General features: G+C 43.1%; 1 protein-coding gene, 1 long non-coding RNA gene and 1 other non-coding gene across 4 annotated transcripts; 1 reads left to right on the top strand and 2 right to left on the bottom strand.

Annotated features, from left to right (window-relative positions):
- LOC119272595 lies at positions 1-1,509 on the bottom strand. The gene is made up of 3 exons (XR_005134767.1): positions 920-1,509; positions 358-394; positions 1-278 (listed from the first exon to the last, which is right to left on the bottom strand). It is a non-coding gene; the product is annotated as an uncharacterized LOC119272595 (long non-coding RNA).
- Positions 1,510-4,405: 2,896 nt separating this feature from the next.
- On the top strand, positions 4,406-4,478 carry TRNAR-UCU. The gene has a single exon. It is a non-coding gene; the product is annotated as a tRNA-Arg (tRNA).
- Positions 4,479-5,482: 1,004 nt separating this feature from the next.
- On the bottom strand, positions 5,483-15,286 carry LOC119270017 (general transcription and DNA repair factor IIH subunit TFB1-1-like). Of its 2 annotated transcripts, XM_037551960.1 has the most exons (20): positions 14,844-15,284; positions 14,117-14,195; positions 13,678-13,751; positions 13,500-13,563; positions 13,130-13,268; positions 12,345-12,420; positions 12,160-12,255; positions 11,966-12,010; positions 10,692-10,748; positions 10,369-10,524; positions 10,212-10,277; positions 9,920-10,043; positions 9,450-9,506; positions 9,247-9,371; positions 8,745-8,924; positions 7,341-7,454; positions 7,048-7,125; positions 6,349-6,396; positions 6,176-6,244; positions 5,483-5,895 (listed from the first exon to the last, which is right to left on the bottom strand). In XM_037551960.1, exons 1-20 carry the CDS (start codon positions 14,916-14,918, stop codon positions 5,815-5,817), a joined length of 1,803 nt encoding a protein of 600 aa, XP_037407857.1. In that variant the 5' UTR covers positions 14,919-15,284; the 3' UTR covers positions 5,483-5,814. The 2 variants fall into 2 exon arrangements, 1 of the variants encoding a protein (XP_037407857.1); XR_005133888.1 differs by lacking the exons at positions 5,483-5,895; positions 6,176-6,244; positions 6,349-6,396 and having other exon boundaries at positions 7,091-7,125; positions 7,341-7,487; positions 14,844-15,286.
- Positions 15,287-15,993: the final 707 nt, after the last annotated feature.

The following is a 15,993-nucleotide window of genomic DNA, read 5'->3' as shown; positions in this document are numbered from 1 at the left end:
CCCAAAAAAGAGCTCACAACTTAGAAATTAAAGGAACCGATAACACATCATGATTTTGAACTTGGTTTCCGAACACATGCATGATTTAACTTTTCATCTAAGTATGCTAAGTAATGTAAAATTTATTACCTCCGGAGATCAGCATATTCCGAGACATTAGACAACTCCGGGTGATATGAAATTGAGACAGCCCTAGATGGCATACAACTATGCAATGTCGGCATTGTTCATCCGGTTCTAAATCAGTTTTAACTGAAGCCTGCCTTTGACCAACTTCTCTGCAAATAGACAAATATCGAGAGAAATCAGCGCGACTTCTCTGAAACAAACTACACATAATAGACACAATAGCATCACCTTGCTTGTTAACCCCCTACGAACCTGCCCTCCTTTCCTGAAACCCACAGGAAAAAAACAAAACCAAAATCAGAGACATGTTAGGACGAGATTATCTCACAAAATCTGCACCTAATTGAATAGCAAACAAAGTTGAAAAGATCCATCACACACATACTGTTCGATGGAAATCCTAGCTATTTTAAGTAAACTGGTAGCAAAAATGTACCAGAACTCATCTCCATGCATGCACCAAAATCAGCTCCAACCAAGGCTAGGTCAGAGCATTAACAGAAACAAATTCCGTGGCAACATTCAACGACAATCATACCAAACTTCTATGGCAAAACCTATCCAAGAGATGACAGATTGTATTTGTGTATTTGGATCTTGCAAGATCAGCGAATCTGCACATATGCTCCATATCAAAAATCTAACGATCCACCAATGCTTCTGTTTCATAAACTTTCTAATGCTTGAACCTATCAGAATCAGACTAAAGCAAAGCACAGTAAGCAATATCGACGACTCGGTAACAATTTCTAAAGGTAACGATCGACTAGTGACACAAAGATCGCCATACCTTAAACACCACGAACTTGGAGGAAGTCTTGGCGAGTCCGGCAGCAAGGCCTCGTCTGCATTTTTTCCAGTCTCCTCATGTGACGCCTTGTCAGCACAAAATCAGCTTGTTTCCTGTCCGGCCAAGTCCAGCGATAATGCCCCATCTGCATACAGGTGGGGAGCATTCTCTTCCTCCATGGACGATTCACCTACATCCCTATCTCGTCCGTTCTCGAGGAGGCAGATCCGGCGTTCCAGATCCACGCCACGGCATCCTCCTCGCTCCCCTCCTGCCCGTCCTCGTAGTGGTACTCCTCGTTGTAGCAGCGGAGCGCCGGACAGTAATCGTCGTCCTCGTCGCTGTCGGGGAGCCGGACAACGAGGCGGAGGGAGGCAGGTCAGCTGGTAGGTGCGGACGCGGGCGAGGTGCCGCGACGAGGGCGCGGAGGTGGTCGATCTGGGCGGCGACGAGCGCCATTTCTCGTAGGCGGAGCGGCAGAACTGGCGCAGCTGCATCTGCGCAGATGCAGTCGGCCGGAGTGGTGATTTCGGGAAGGGCAACCGGCGATCAAGGAGATGAGAGGGAGCGTGGCGATGGATGGGTTGTTGACGGGAAATAACTTGGAGCAATGCTATTCACGAAGTGATTTTACGTAACTTTTTTTTACGTGCTATACTAGTGTCGTCTCACGGCGGCTGGCTAAAATGGTGGGGTGTTATGATTCCAAATAAACTATTGTGTGTCATTGTCTTAATTCACAGCTGTCTACGGTGAATCAACTACTGCTGTACTACTATGGAATAGCCCTACGACTTGAGCATAACACATCTCCAACTCTGAGTTGCAAAACATTATGGCCGGTGCTAGGCACCGGTCGACCGTACGCCAGCCTAGATCAGTCCCCCTCCCCCGCCACACGATCTGTGTTTTTCCTAATCGTACAATTCCTTGATCCACCTTACAACATGCTTGAATAAAAAAGAAGAGGAAAAGGAAGGGAAGAGAGAGCAGCGCCCCCGCTTGTTCTCGGCCACCTGCACCACCCTCGCTCGCCGGCTGCCTGGGGGTCACCCTCGGTTGGTCGCATGAACCCACCACAACAGGTCGTCGGCGGCGCCGCGAGGTCGTCGTCGTCACAACACTGGCCGCGTTTGTTGCAGCATGGGGTTGTTGCCGTCCCAGCATCATGTGGTCATCGTCACAACCCTGGCCGCATCCGTTGCAGCACGAGGTCGCCATTGTCCAGCATCGTGTGGCCGTTATAGCGTCACCGGCACGGGCGTAGCAACCTCGCCGGACGGTTGCATCCTCCCGTGGTGCCCGCCTTGCATCTTTGGTGGGTGTTGGTCCGTTATTGTACTGTTAGTTGGGCACCGGTCCGCAACCTCCCCCGGGGGTTGGTGCGGTGCCGGTTGTAGTAAACATGTGATCCTGATTGTACAAAACATGAAGCCGATTGTAGCAAAACGTGAAGCCAGTTGTAGCAAAATGTAGCAAAAAATACTACGTCGATTGTAGCAAGGCGTGACACCCGTGGTAGCAACACACGATGTTAGTTGTAGCAATGCGCGGTGTCGCTTGGACCAAGGCTGTCGTCCTAGCCCCCCGCAATCACCACGCTCGTCTTACATGGTCGTGGCTCCCCTAGACACCAGTTGGAGCTCTCACATCCATGGTTGCAACACCGGCAATCGATGGTCGCAACCTTTTGGTCGTAAGATGAGGAGAAGAGAGGAGGGGATGGCAGTAGGGCAGAAAGAAGGGGGGTGGGTACCGACCATGGCGGGTCACAGCACCAGGGCGGAAGGGAGAAGGTCGGCGGCAGCCACAACCACTGCATGGCAGAAAGAAGGGAGGGCGCGTGGCCCGTCGCGGATCGCGTGTCTTCAATGGCAGCAACCACGACCACCAAGGGGGGGAGGTGATACAAAAGGTTGGGCATGATGGGGAATAGATACAAAGATTCTTTTTTTTGAGTACTCAGATACAAAGAAATGAGGCAAAGTAGAATGAGAGGTTGACGCCATTTTGGTGAAGAGATAAGAAAAGGAAGGGGCAGGCGGTGCGAGAAGGGATAAGGTTGGGCCCGCATGAGAGGACGTTGCCTCGTGCACGAGGGCGACGTGCAGAGACACCGGCGCAGGTTCTAGCCGGTCACCCGGCGTGAAATATTTACCAAACTTTATAAAATAAAGGCACTTTAGCAAGGAATCCTCACATGCATTTTGCCTTTGGATTTTGCACTCACGCAACAATACTCAACAGTATCTGTTCCATAATAGGCTTTGGTTGTCGAGTATTTCACGAATCCATTGCAGATTACACCACATTCCTTTTTATTTTATTTTATTATGTAAGGGGTTCAAGTAATGTTGCCTCTCTCTGGAAATTGACATATAACCTTATTGTCAACATTCTTTGCCAGTAATACCACATGAGCAACAAAGTGGTGAAAACAACTAGTGTTACCGTCCCTCACGACCATCTTGGAGATGAGCTAGGCAAAATCATGACAATCTTCACAAACTCGCTGTCAAGAATTAGAGGGTTTGTGAAGATTGTCAAGAATCTTGGAGACAACTTGTGGAGGCATGTCTTCGTCGAATCTCGTGGGATTCGATCCGTGCTTGTCTTTGGTGGATCTGTTTGAATCCGGTCTTTGTTCGTCTTCGTTTGGGTGTTTACATGTTTGATCCTTCTGATCTACGACTTTCTTCATCGATGATGGTTGCTGATCTCGTGTGTTGGTCATATGGGACCTTAGCACGGCGACTTTCCGACTGTTTACCACCGCAAGATTTGCCCGGTTCCGGTGAGGGAGGGGCGATAACGGCGGCGCGTCTTCAGCTCGCTACAGTGCTTGTAGTCGTCGCTAGGTGGTCCACGGACATGGTTGTAATTTTTATTACCTCTGTTGTTCTTTGTACTGCCATGATTGAAAATGAATAGATTGGAAGTTTCTCGCAAAAAAATAGAATGGATTAAGGTAACAATGTTGCATTCACCAAAAAAAATGATCATGAACCCTGATAAGTGCCACACATGTGACACGAACACATGTCAACTTCGAAAGGTTTTTTATGGCAAGTTTAGTTACACGAAGATGACAACTTACTTTTAGATGGCAAATTCCCGTATTTTTCTAGATGGCAACATATTATTTTTTATTGTAAAAACTGTCAGGGACAGAATGCTTCGTGTCATACGTGTGACATTTATCATCTGGGATAATCATAGGCTGCACCCACCCAGAGACCGTAGACGTTTTGTTCTCCTCCGGCGAAGATTGGTGACCTGAAATGAAATTATGTTGGCTTGCTACTCGCAAAAAGAAATGTTGGCTTGCAACGTGTGAATATTCCTATGCAATCCCTAAAGCAGCTCGGAGACGCATCACGCTGCTCTTTCTTTAATTATCTTTTACCCCTTCTCGCAAAAAAAAATATCTTTTACCCCCAAAAAGAAAGATAAACCAATAGATTTTGGGTGCGATTTAATCAAAAAGCGCCCATGGCCTAATGGATAAGGCGTCTAACTTCTAATCAGGCGATTGTGGGTTCGAGTCCCACTGGGGGTGTGTAATATTTGTTCCTTTTGCTTTTGCTTCTATTTTCCATTTCTCTCTGTATGTATACTTTTTCTGAACTCACTCTCTTGTGAGTTATTATTTTCTCTCTTAAATTCGAAGTGAACTTATTCCATTGGTTGTTCTACAGCGTATTGTTTTCCTCTGCTGAAATAACTGGCCTCACTCCCACTCCCACCACCACCGCTCCATTTTTCCCTTGAAAAACTGGCGTTGGCAAATCCTAGTGGCAGCATGTCACTTCCATGGAACCAGTTTCAGCCACAAGGACGCCAACATCACACCTTCGCGCCATGTTGCTCCATCGGTTCTAGAATGGTCTGATGACAACAGCCCTACCAGGCAAACTTAATGTAACTATTAGAGGTACTCCCTCACTCCCTCTGTAAAGTTTCTACACCTAGGAGCAAATGCTCCTGGTGTGAACAGTAAAATCAAAACAATTCAAAAAATTATGAATTTTTTTTGTGATGTACTTTTATAAATGTTTGTTGTGCATGCAAAATCACATTGGTGGAAGGTGTGGTAAAGAAACAAAATCGATGCTCTAAAAATGTTACTTACAAAAGAATTTTGAAGCTCTGATTTTATTTTTCTTCTGGCACAACTTCCACCAATGTGATTTCGCAATGAAACTTTGCATGCACATAACATTTGTGAAAGTACGTTACGAAAAAAAATTCAGATTTTTTTTGTGATTTTACTGTTCACACCAGGAGCATTTGCTCCTACTAGGTGTAGGAAGGTACTTCCGCGTTTAGATCACTTTACAGAGGGAGTACCATGCAACAACTATTGACATGAAAACTGCATTTATCATCAAACACAATTTTATTTCTTCGTACCAACACTTCTCTTTTTGGCAATCCAGCACATTAATTTTTAAAATACCCATAGAAGAAGATGCACGTTACAAGCTACTACTACATTATAATGCCTTTTTTTTTTAACATGGAACAAAACAAGCATTCGTTCGCAAGAGCAAATTGCTGATATATCATGGTATACCTATCTTTTCATCAGGATTTTCTTTATTTATAACCATTTGCACATCGCCACTGCAGGGGAAATAGGACATCCATAAACACAACGAAGAACCAGAATGATGATTCTATCTTGAAACAGCTAGGAGGGGAGGAATGCGAGATGTCCAGGGCAAAATTTGCAAGTAGGCATGTTATTATGTTCCACGTGTATTTAATAATTAATACACGGCAAAATCAAAGCCTCTTCAACACGGCATCATTGCCGCCTAGAGCTCACCGGCGTGGTAGCCCTCACGCTCTAGCAGTAATCAGGCTGAATCCTTATGGGGGGTTTTCTCTGCTCAAAACCCATTGGGCTTGCTCCCGGTACCGGCCTTTGAAGATTTCTGCTGCTGGTCATGGTAGAATGCAGCATCCAGCGCCTGGAAATTATATAATCAGCTTGCTGAAAATTACTGAAAGAAGAATGGTATTCGTGTGTTTTATGACATCAACAGCAAGGAAGTAAGTATCCAATGAGCATGAAAACCAGCAAATGAGCATTCAATACAAATATTTGCTCTCACACATATGCTTCTGCTTTGCAAATATGGAAATGTATAGCTAAATCATGACAAAAGGTATAGGTGGATAGTTTTCTCCAAGTTTCAGATAATTCATTGGGTAATGTAATCAAGCACAACAGTAAGGAATGGTAGGAACCTGTGTCATGGGCTTTACGAGTTGAGATATTTCATGTCGTACATCAGGCTGTGCTGATTCCTTTATATCCTGCACGTATGAAGTTGCACACACAATGCGTATATACAAATATAATCAAAGGCAATTCAGTTATAATTAGATTCCAAATATCAACTGTGCTGAGGAAGACTAACCTGTAACTTCTGATATATCTGTGTCATTGCTTCCTTCAGCCGTTGAACCTGTGGAACAACCGGAGAAGTGCGTAAACATCTAAGCAATAATGGTCTGGATGTTTTAATTGTTTAAGATAGCTTACCATATAGCAGTCCTACCAGGTATCTAGATTATAAATTAGTGACAAAACCACAGAACATAGCCATCAATCTGGGCATCCTTGACTTACTATTACGCTGTATACACAAATATACCAATACTAGACTGTATAACACAATCCTAACATCTGCTATTTTTCAGTAATTGGTTCTGTTAACAGAATTAATGTAGTATGAGAAAAGCTAAAAACAAATTGGGTAGTTAAATGCAACATTTTGACAGCCAAAAATATAATAATAAAGGAGAAGAAGAACCTGGTGGTGGTTAATTTCCATAATTACTGATAGCAAGGAAAGAGACAACCATCATGTTGGCAACACATCAAACTCCACCACTAACATTATTAACTGATAATTTCTACTTGCTCTCTTATTAGTTATTATTCACATGTATAACATGCACTGGTATTGTTCTCATCTTGAAGCAGGAAACTACATTTCAGTAACCATTTGTTTAATCAAAAGTCACCCCGCCACTGAGCTACATTTAGCAACTTCCACCGAAATACTATTTGTGGGTTAGAAAATAGTACAGACAAGATAGGAGTGACAATACACCTTATTACTAAGGACTGTGGTTGTTATTGGGTATGATGACCAAAAATGGCGCAGCAACTCCTGGATAGCCGTCCAATGCTAACAAAATAGACAGTCACAATAAACTCTGTCAATACAAGATGTATAATAAGATTTCGAGTGCAGTGATAAGATGATTTTAGAATGGTCGGACAAATATACATAAATAAATAAATAAAGGTACATTAAGATAAGTCCGGAAAGAAAACATTCTAGAAAAAATTGGAAGTACAGTACAGCTTCTGGATAAAAGGTAAATAGGTGCAGTATCTCACATCCATAAGTTCCTCTCGTGTTCGGTGAGGAAGACGACCAAGGAGACTGTCTTGGGGATTCTTAAGATTAAGCCTCCGTGAACGTGAAATTCCTTCATTCAATTCGCTAAGAACCTAGGCCCATACCATGTAGGTAGTTAGGTTTTCCTGCTCATGCAATTTAATACCTTAAGAATAGAGAAGCCACAGCAATACAGCATCCAAAACGTGTGTTTGTAAGGGAAACTTGGAGTATTCAGGTAACTGGGAGTATTGGGATGTTGATGAAATGACAATCCAACATTAAGAATTGGAACAAAACAAACAAAGGTAAACCAGTTTCAAAATGGATACTGTTTCTTTTTTGGCAATGCAAAATTGTGGACCAGATAAGGTGTAAGTTAGTCATATATATAAAACAGTTACACAAACATCAACTTTTCTCATAGTAGAAGTGTTTGTAGCATTTAGAATGTCGGGCCTATCATTGTGTCCATAGAAATGGTTGGGAACTGATTGGTTAGTCCTATGCAAATTTTCTTCACTGGTTTTGGAAGAGCAAATTCTCTTCCAGTAAAATATGTACAGACACAGTGTTAGAGTACGTAATGGGCCTAATGGCCTGGGCTGGCGGGATAGCCCGTTAGTCTTAGGGTTAATTAGAGATAAGGATCGCTTGCTTAGGGGGTCAAGTAAGCCTTGCTTGGGAGTCAAGTAAACCTCTCTATATAAAGAGAGGAGATGTATCAATCTAATCAAGCAAGAATTAAGAAGGAAATCCCTTCCATCTTGCCCGGCCGTGGGCAAAAGGCCCCCTAAGCAAGGCTTACTTGACCCCTAAGCAAACGACCCTTATCTCTAATTAACCCTAAGACTAACGGGCTATACCTCCAGCCCAGGCCATTAGGCCCATTACGTACTCTAACACACAAAGAACCACCATCCCGTTTACAGAGGAAACAAGATTCACCTACACTGGATGAGGTAACCCCATGACAGAGGAAATGAAAGAGTAATAGACCAATGTGCAGAGGGGGGGAGGGGGGTTTAGTACACCAACAATTTTGCTTACGAGATAGTACTACTCCCTCCATTCCACCGAATAAGGCGCACACACATTCCAAATCCAACTTTAACCATAAATTAGACCAATAATATATAATTTTTATAACCTACAAATCATACCATTGGAAACTTCTTTCGAATACGAATTCAACGGTATAATTTTTGTTGCACATAACGCACATTTAGTTTGTCTAATTTATTGTTGAAGATCATTTTTTAAATGCATGCATGCTTTATTCATTGGAATGGAGGGAGTAAGTCAGATATATCTACAGACATGCATCTTTCAAGGAAACAGGACCTAATCCCCGTAAAGTTTATTATAGAACATTGGTATCAGGTTCAAGTAGAACTGCTTACCTTTAGAGCAACATCTGACTGAACAACAGGACAGTTCATTTTCACAGAAGATATTTGATCCATTAAATGACGGAATGCATCATCGGTGCTCAGGCTGCAGCTGCGGGCCTTTCTTCCATCGTTGCTACCTAAAGGTCTCAGAGCATTTGCTTGCTGAGAATCAAAATATTCTCGAGGATCCTATGAAGACAAGAAAGGCGTGAGAATCCATAATCTTGCGATATACTCCCTCCGTTCGGAATTACTTGTCTTGGAAATGGATGTATCTAGAACTAAAATACGTCTAGATACATCCATTTTTGCGACAAGTAATTCCAAACGGAGGGAGTATTACTGTAGTTGATACTCCCTCCGTCCCGAATTAGTTGTCTTAGATTTGTCTAGATATGGATGTATATAGACACGTTTTAGTGTTAGGTACATCCGTATCTAGACAAATCTAAGACAACTAATTTGGGACGGAGGTAATATATTATATCAAGCCATATGAACCAACTATTACCTTTATACAAAGTGGTGCATATGGGAGACTTCGTGGAGCTTGCAGATCCTCTATCTCAGTCATGCGGGCCACCTTTACCAATCTCTCATGACTAGCATCATCAGCAGCAGAGCTAGGAGGTGGTTCTGCAGTTCATAACTCATCAGCCTAGTAAGGAACTAATTAGGGTGAGAAAAGATGCACACAGCGATATAATTACTAACCCTTCTTGGACCTTGCAAGTGCTTCAGCCACAGTCTTCGTATCAGTTGATTCAATATCTGCAAAAAGACGCATAACACATACAATCACCTTACGCACTGAAACCATATGGTGCATTAATACTAAGTTATTAACAGCAATAAGCAAATGCAAAGTAGAAATGATTGGCATTCCTCTGATGTGAAGGGGAAAGTACACCAGCACGGAGAAGGTACTACACTAGAGCATTACAGTGTGCAACCAACCAGCAGTATAGGACGGTTGATTTGTGCAATTGTCGGTGCATTCTTTTCAGGAAAGTGTTAGATAGACAAACAGGAAGCCAGTAGAAGTGTAGTCGCAGGAGAACTGTTAGGCTGTTAGCATATCAGTATCATCTCATAATAGTAATAGCATGCTTGACCAATCAACTTCAGTATACAAAAACTTAAAGAGACAGCATGAAAACTTTTGAGTTGAGTCCAAACTTCACCTGTTGATCTCCCTTCAAGAACAACAGCAGCATGCCGATTCAGATCCTGAGAAAGTGTTCTCCTAGCCAACTCGCTATCAATATCAGTTGTCTCTCTGCTGCCATCACGGAGAACCCCATGATCCTAGATGCCCGAAAGAATAATGATATGAATTTTTCAAAATAGGACTAAGCACTACATGAGGTTGTGATCAAAATAGCAGACAAAGTTGCTCATTATGAGAAACGGATAAACCACTTGTCTTTGTGAACTTGTAGATATAACAAAACAGTAGCAAGAACACAAACACACCGGAAGATGGATGTACTCATCCCCTGCATCTGCCTCCATGTCTAATGTTGGATCAACTCGTTTTATCTGTAAACAATAATTGAGACATCAATATTTTTTGAAGGAAACTTGTATTGCAAAATATGCAGGATGCAACAATAAACAGCCAGAATTATACCTTGAGCTTTGCCTCCTTGGCAAGTATATCATCATTTTTCAAAAACATGGCTAATTCCTCATCATCAGCGGCTTCAGCTTTTGCCGCTAAAGTATTTTTTGTCCTAAGTAGATACTCAGCTCTACAGTATTTTGTCCAAAAATCCTTTTCTGACAACTTTTTGGGAGTCATGGGAGATGAAGGAAAAACAGAGCAAAATGAGAATCCAAATCCACTTTATGCCAACACAGATATAGTATAAACTAACTTCAACTTAAGCTCAAGCTTCCTAAAGCCTTGGTAAGGCACATGAAAATAGTATATACAAGTATGCACTATCTTACCTTCTTCGGGACATAATCCAAAAATGCCCGATGCACGGCTGGCTTTTCTGCAAAAATCTGCAAAACCGCAAATAATATATCATATTCATAACAACTGATTTTCAAGACTTATTCAACATCCAATAAACAATCTCGGAGTTTAGCATTGACATGGTTAATAATGTATGCCAGGTAAACTAGTATTACTGAGCAGATGTAGCCCAGCCCAAGGACCAGAATAAGCCTGTTCGACCGGGTCAAGAAATGCGGTCACGACGGTGTGGCCTCACTCATAGTAAAGTCATAGGTGGCTACCCATGTGAGTCAAAAGGGGCAATGTTCTTCACGACACTGATTATGAATGTGGCCCGATGAATCCAGGTCGATGACCCTAAGAGTCAGATAATACATCGATACAATCTAAATGTATTCAGAGAAGGGAATAAGGAAGAGAATGAGAAGGGAGTGGGCTGTGGGACTAGCTCACTTCCTCTCAATCTCTCTCTTCCACTCTGTCCTTGTCCCATTGCTATTGCATGGGGTCATGAACAGCAGCTTCCTGGTGGACAACCAGATCACAAGAATACAGGGTGCTCGACCTGACATCGTGAATAGGACAGTGACCTGCAATCCAAGTAACTATGTCCAGGACAGGCTTACAATGCCTGATAGTCTAGACAGGCCAATCCTGAGCATAGCTTCAATTATCCAGACTAATAGATGCAAGAATGCGTTTGAGTAGCCCACTCGAAGTTTTTGAACAGGTATAGCTAAACATAGTGGAATTTACATTTTTCATGCAGTAAAAATGGCATATTTAGATTTTCATGGCATAAAAATGGCTTGACAAGGGATCCTACCATTCTATATGTATGTCAAGTACTGAAGAAGAAAAGAAAAATAGAACTGTGTCATCACAAAGAGTTACAGTTTGTAAAATACCACCCAGTGAGGATGACGTGGAGTCTAGGACCATGTGTCAGTACATGACCCTAAGAAAACAAGTGAGGTGTTGCTCCTTACACAGAATGCAATAGGTGCTAATAAATAGTTGGTCAAGTGAAACCATTAAACAACACAACTGTTTAGAAATTCCATCAACCATAGCATTACACCTTTTTTAGGTACATAGCACGGCACATGACAGTTAAAAATATTGCAAATGATGCTACCAGGCAGACCAGCATTTAGATGAATGCATAGCTGCATTTATGATGGTTGAAGAAGTAGCAAATGATGCTAGCAGGTAGACCTGCTTTAGATGATAATTCATTACCAAGGTAGAAACAATGTACCTGATGGATAATCTCAGTAGTCAGACTGAAAGTAACCTTGTTTGTCTGTGGAAGGATACACATAAATCAGAAATGAGTAAATTAAGATAACCAAGATTCAGTGAAGTCAATAAGTGATAGGATACAGCCATGTACTACATAAACTATCATAATTTGCCACATAGGCTTGCAATGACTATAGGCCCATAGCATACCTGTCCATCAGCTGATGGCCTAACATCAGCTAGCATGGCACTTTTGAAACCTGGCTTTTGTTTTGATGCTTTGTTTGTTTCATCGTCAAGTAAATTCTGCAGGACTTAAATAAGTATTGGTTGCAACGGAATAAGAATATACTACAAAACAAACAGAAATTGTATCCATGCACAGTAGTTTTTACCTTTCTTGTTGCCCAAAATTCAGACTCTTGCAGAATATTGCCAAGCACAAACTTCTTATGTAACTTCTGCAGTTCACTGCAAACAGAGAAGGTTCAACAAGACAATAATACAACAGAACTGTGTTCCTCTGGTTGGCTATGATAGTCTGAAACTCTGTCTGTATCATTCTCTTAAAACAACATAGGAAGATTAAATGTTCATCCCTACAGCTACACAGATCTGTTAACCTAACAGCATCAACATGCTCCTGACGTGATCTATTAATAAAATATAACCGAATGACATTACACCAACAACGGTAGCATTTCGTCCCAAGCAAGTTCAGGTACGCTAGGAAATATATCTGAATGACATTCCCATACAAAAAATGGATAGGTGAAAACATTTTGGCATCTGCACTTTATTTTGGCTCTTTCAAAGTTCTACAGTTACAACACATAAAAGGCATATCATTTTCAATCTAGAAGCTATGCCACCAGCTTCATTATGTAATGTTGCGCAGATTTGTATGCTGATGAAACAGACCAGTAAAGACCAGTTAAAAGTGAAGCTTTAGTATCATCTTTGAATAAGTGAACCTACGAAAGCCAAATGCATACTTAACAAGAAAAAAAATAAGAATCAGGTAATCAATTGAAAAGCACAAGCACATAAGGGCTCAGCAAAAATTACTAAAGAGAGCAAGACAGCTTGCACTGTTGCAGTTTAGTATTAAATTATTATCAATACCCCATGTTGCTGTCAGCAGAAGAATCATGCAGGGTGTTTGAAATACAGATATTACCTGTCTTCTCGTAGCAATTTCATCCGCCGTTCCATTTCGGCAGAACTGAGCTGTTCTGGACCAGTTGACACAGCTGATTTTTCTGGAGGTACATTTGTTCTAGCAGGCACAGTACCTTGATGTTTGCCTAAAACCCTAGCTGAAAGGACAACATCACCAGTTAGTTCTATATTTTGTTGGCAATAATTGTGTAGACTAGAGGTGAAACTCACAATCAAAATATTGAAGCAAGGACCAAAAGTAACATTAAAAATGCATATACTCAGTCTAACAAGAATAATCATTTTCAAAAGATGTATTTGTTCATAATATGTGATCTATTTGATGGCAGAAAATGACATGCCTATTAGAAACATTTACTGAACATTACCTACAAAGTCGCGACACAAATCACGGTTACCAACATTGTCAAACTCAAAAATATAGCCTCCCCCCTGAAAAAAGCACAGAAATCACAATCTTCTCAGTCACAGAAATAAATGCAGAGCATACATATGCCTATCAACCAAAACTCAACAGGATGTTTATATTTAATTAATTGATCATACCTTGTCAGAATCTTTTGAAAGATTCAATAATGGCGGCGTTGGTTTGCTGCCATCTACCTTGTTAAACTTGTGGCCTGAAGCACATGTAGGAAGAAGCTACAAAGTTACCATCAAGCATATTGGTAATGACCATGAAATCAATTCTCATCAACCAACATGCATGGCCTACTCTGGCACAGCTGATGAGCTGAATATGTAATATTGGACGTATGTATTCTGAATATGTAATCTTGGATGTATATGTTCTCCATTCTGTTGAATCATTTCAAACAAACCCACAGCAAATCGCAAACCACACCTAGTAAATTCCCATCTATCTACAATTAAGTAGTTTCCTAACACATTAGAACAAGGAGAACAATGGCAGTACTTCAATTTTGTACAACCCTCAGTGCTATGATTATGAAACCAGCGCTGCATATGGACAAAGGACAAGCACCTTTGATGCTTCGGAAATCAACATTGAGCTTCATTAGTGAGCGTGGATCATTAGGGGTAAATATTAACTTGTCTTCACTCTGCAATTACAAGAACAAAGAAGCCCATTATGATCACTTGCAAGCAACGGTAAGATTGCATCAGCACCAAATATGAAAAATGAAAATACTAGGAACATCATACATAAACAATGCAATCACGAACCAAACAACTGCCTCAAGCGGATTTTTTATAGCATGTGTTGAGCCCCCAATTTCATTAAGCAAACTGGGTGTTCCTACTTGGGGCACAAATTGGCTCCCACTAAAGGCAAAGGAGGCACCACCGGGCTTGGCACACAATCCTTTCACTCCAACCGCAATGCTAACTTACGGCGGATCAGACTTACTCTGTTCCACGACTAAACCCGAATGTTGGGTGCAGTATACATACAACAATGAGGAAAGCACAGGCACACGCACACGCACACGCACGCCGATCTAGTAAGCAGCAGCATGCTTCAATTTGTTCTGTTTTGCGTCCAATCAGAAACCTACTCTGGATCAATCAGTTGGTCACCTCAACACCGATAACCCCCTGCCGAGCAACCACGCCTCGACGACCGAGCAGCAAAAGCAATGCCGGCGCAAGCCAACCAAACAGAACCAAGGCCAACACAAAAGGGGGGTTTCGGATGGGAGGTGCGAATGGGGTGGGTGGGGAGCGGGCGAGCGAGGATGGGAACGCACCATGCGGAGGACGCCGCCGTGGCCGGGGTCCCTGAGCGTGGTCTTGTACTTGGCACCGATCGTCATGGTCCCCATCGCCTCCCCCTCCTCGCTCTCAACGGCGCAGGGAGAGGGCTAGGCGGCTATCTAGACAGGGATTCGCCCGCAAACCTCGGGAAAGTGACACCCGGATGGTCGCCTCGCCTCGCCTCGCCTCGCCGGCGCCGGTGCCGATAGGGTTGGTATCGATGTCGAGTTCGAAGGAGGGCTGTGCAGTCGGGGGCTGGAGTCGTTGCAGGGGCGGAACACGAGACGCTGCGGGGAGCTGGGACTCCGGCACAGGGAGGGAGTTAGGCGGCGGCGGCAGGAGATGCTGGTGGGAGGCGGCGGTGCTCGTCGGTCTGAGCGAGGGAGGGACGGCGAGGGGGAAAGGAGGCCGAGCGAACGTGTGGGTTTGCGGTGGCACTGGCCCGTAAATAAGAAGACAAGGCCGTGGCTAAAGCTAGGTCGCGTTTGGTTAGACCGAACTGATCGGGTTTTTTTTATAAGATTTTTTTTTTGAAACGTAGGCTCAAGAAGAGCCTGATTTTGAATTAACGAAGTCATCAACCGGCTAGGATTACAACTCTGAAATACAACCACACTCCAACTAAAAGGAAAGAAAACATACGGCAAAGATACAAGGGCGCCTAGGAGCAGCTCACAGAGGCAAACAACAAACTAGCTAGCTAGAAGATGGACATGGAACACAAAGCTAGAGATGTCAGGAACCCCATACACGCCGAGAACCAAGGCACAAAACGCTAAATGGCTCAGGAAAAAGCACCGACGACAGAGCAAAGCACGCCATTGCCAAACGCCTGGGCTTGAAGGAGACACATCCATCCAGATCCATCGTCACAGAAGGCCCCTGCCTCCTCGCCTGGCTCGAGGCGCCGCACCGATGAGCGATGGACATGCTCACCCTAGAACCTGCATGAATGGCATCGCATGCAACCACAGGGGCGGAACCAGGCGTTCCCAGCCTGCTGACGACGAATTACCAGAAACAGAGCAACGCCAAATGCAAGAGTCCGGGCATGAAACAGGGGCGAGCTGTCGGAATGCACAAAAGGGCAGCAGCAAGGCCCAAAACCAAGTCTTCAGCTCGCTCAAAGAGCAGAAGAGCAGC

Source organism: Triticum dicoccoides, chromosome 3A (assembly GCF_002162155.2).
Source record: "Triticum dicoccoides isolate Atlit2015 ecotype Zavitan chromosome 3A, WEW_v2.0, whole genome shotgun sequence".
Taxonomy (NCBI): Eukaryota; Viridiplantae; Streptophyta; class Magnoliopsida; order Poales; family Poaceae; genus Triticum; species Triticum dicoccoides.
Note: the sequence above shows the minus strand (reverse complement) of the source record. Positions and strands in the feature narration are given on the sequence as shown.

Excerpts from the sequence above, each read along its gene's own strand:
- LOC119270017 (XM_037551960.1), bottom strand. The coding sequence starts at position 14,918 with ATGGGGACCATGACGATCGGTGCCAAGTACAAGACCACGCTCAGGGAC. Across the intron at positions 10,044-10,211 it reads ATGAGTACATCCATCTTCCG|GATCATGGGGTTCTCCGTGA; the intron begins GTGTGTTTGTGT and ends TCGGGCATCTAG. Across the intron at positions 9,372-9,449 it reads ACTTGCAAGGTCCAAGAAGG|AACCACCTCCTAGCTCTGCT; the intron begins GTTAGTAATTAT and ends TATGAACTGCAG.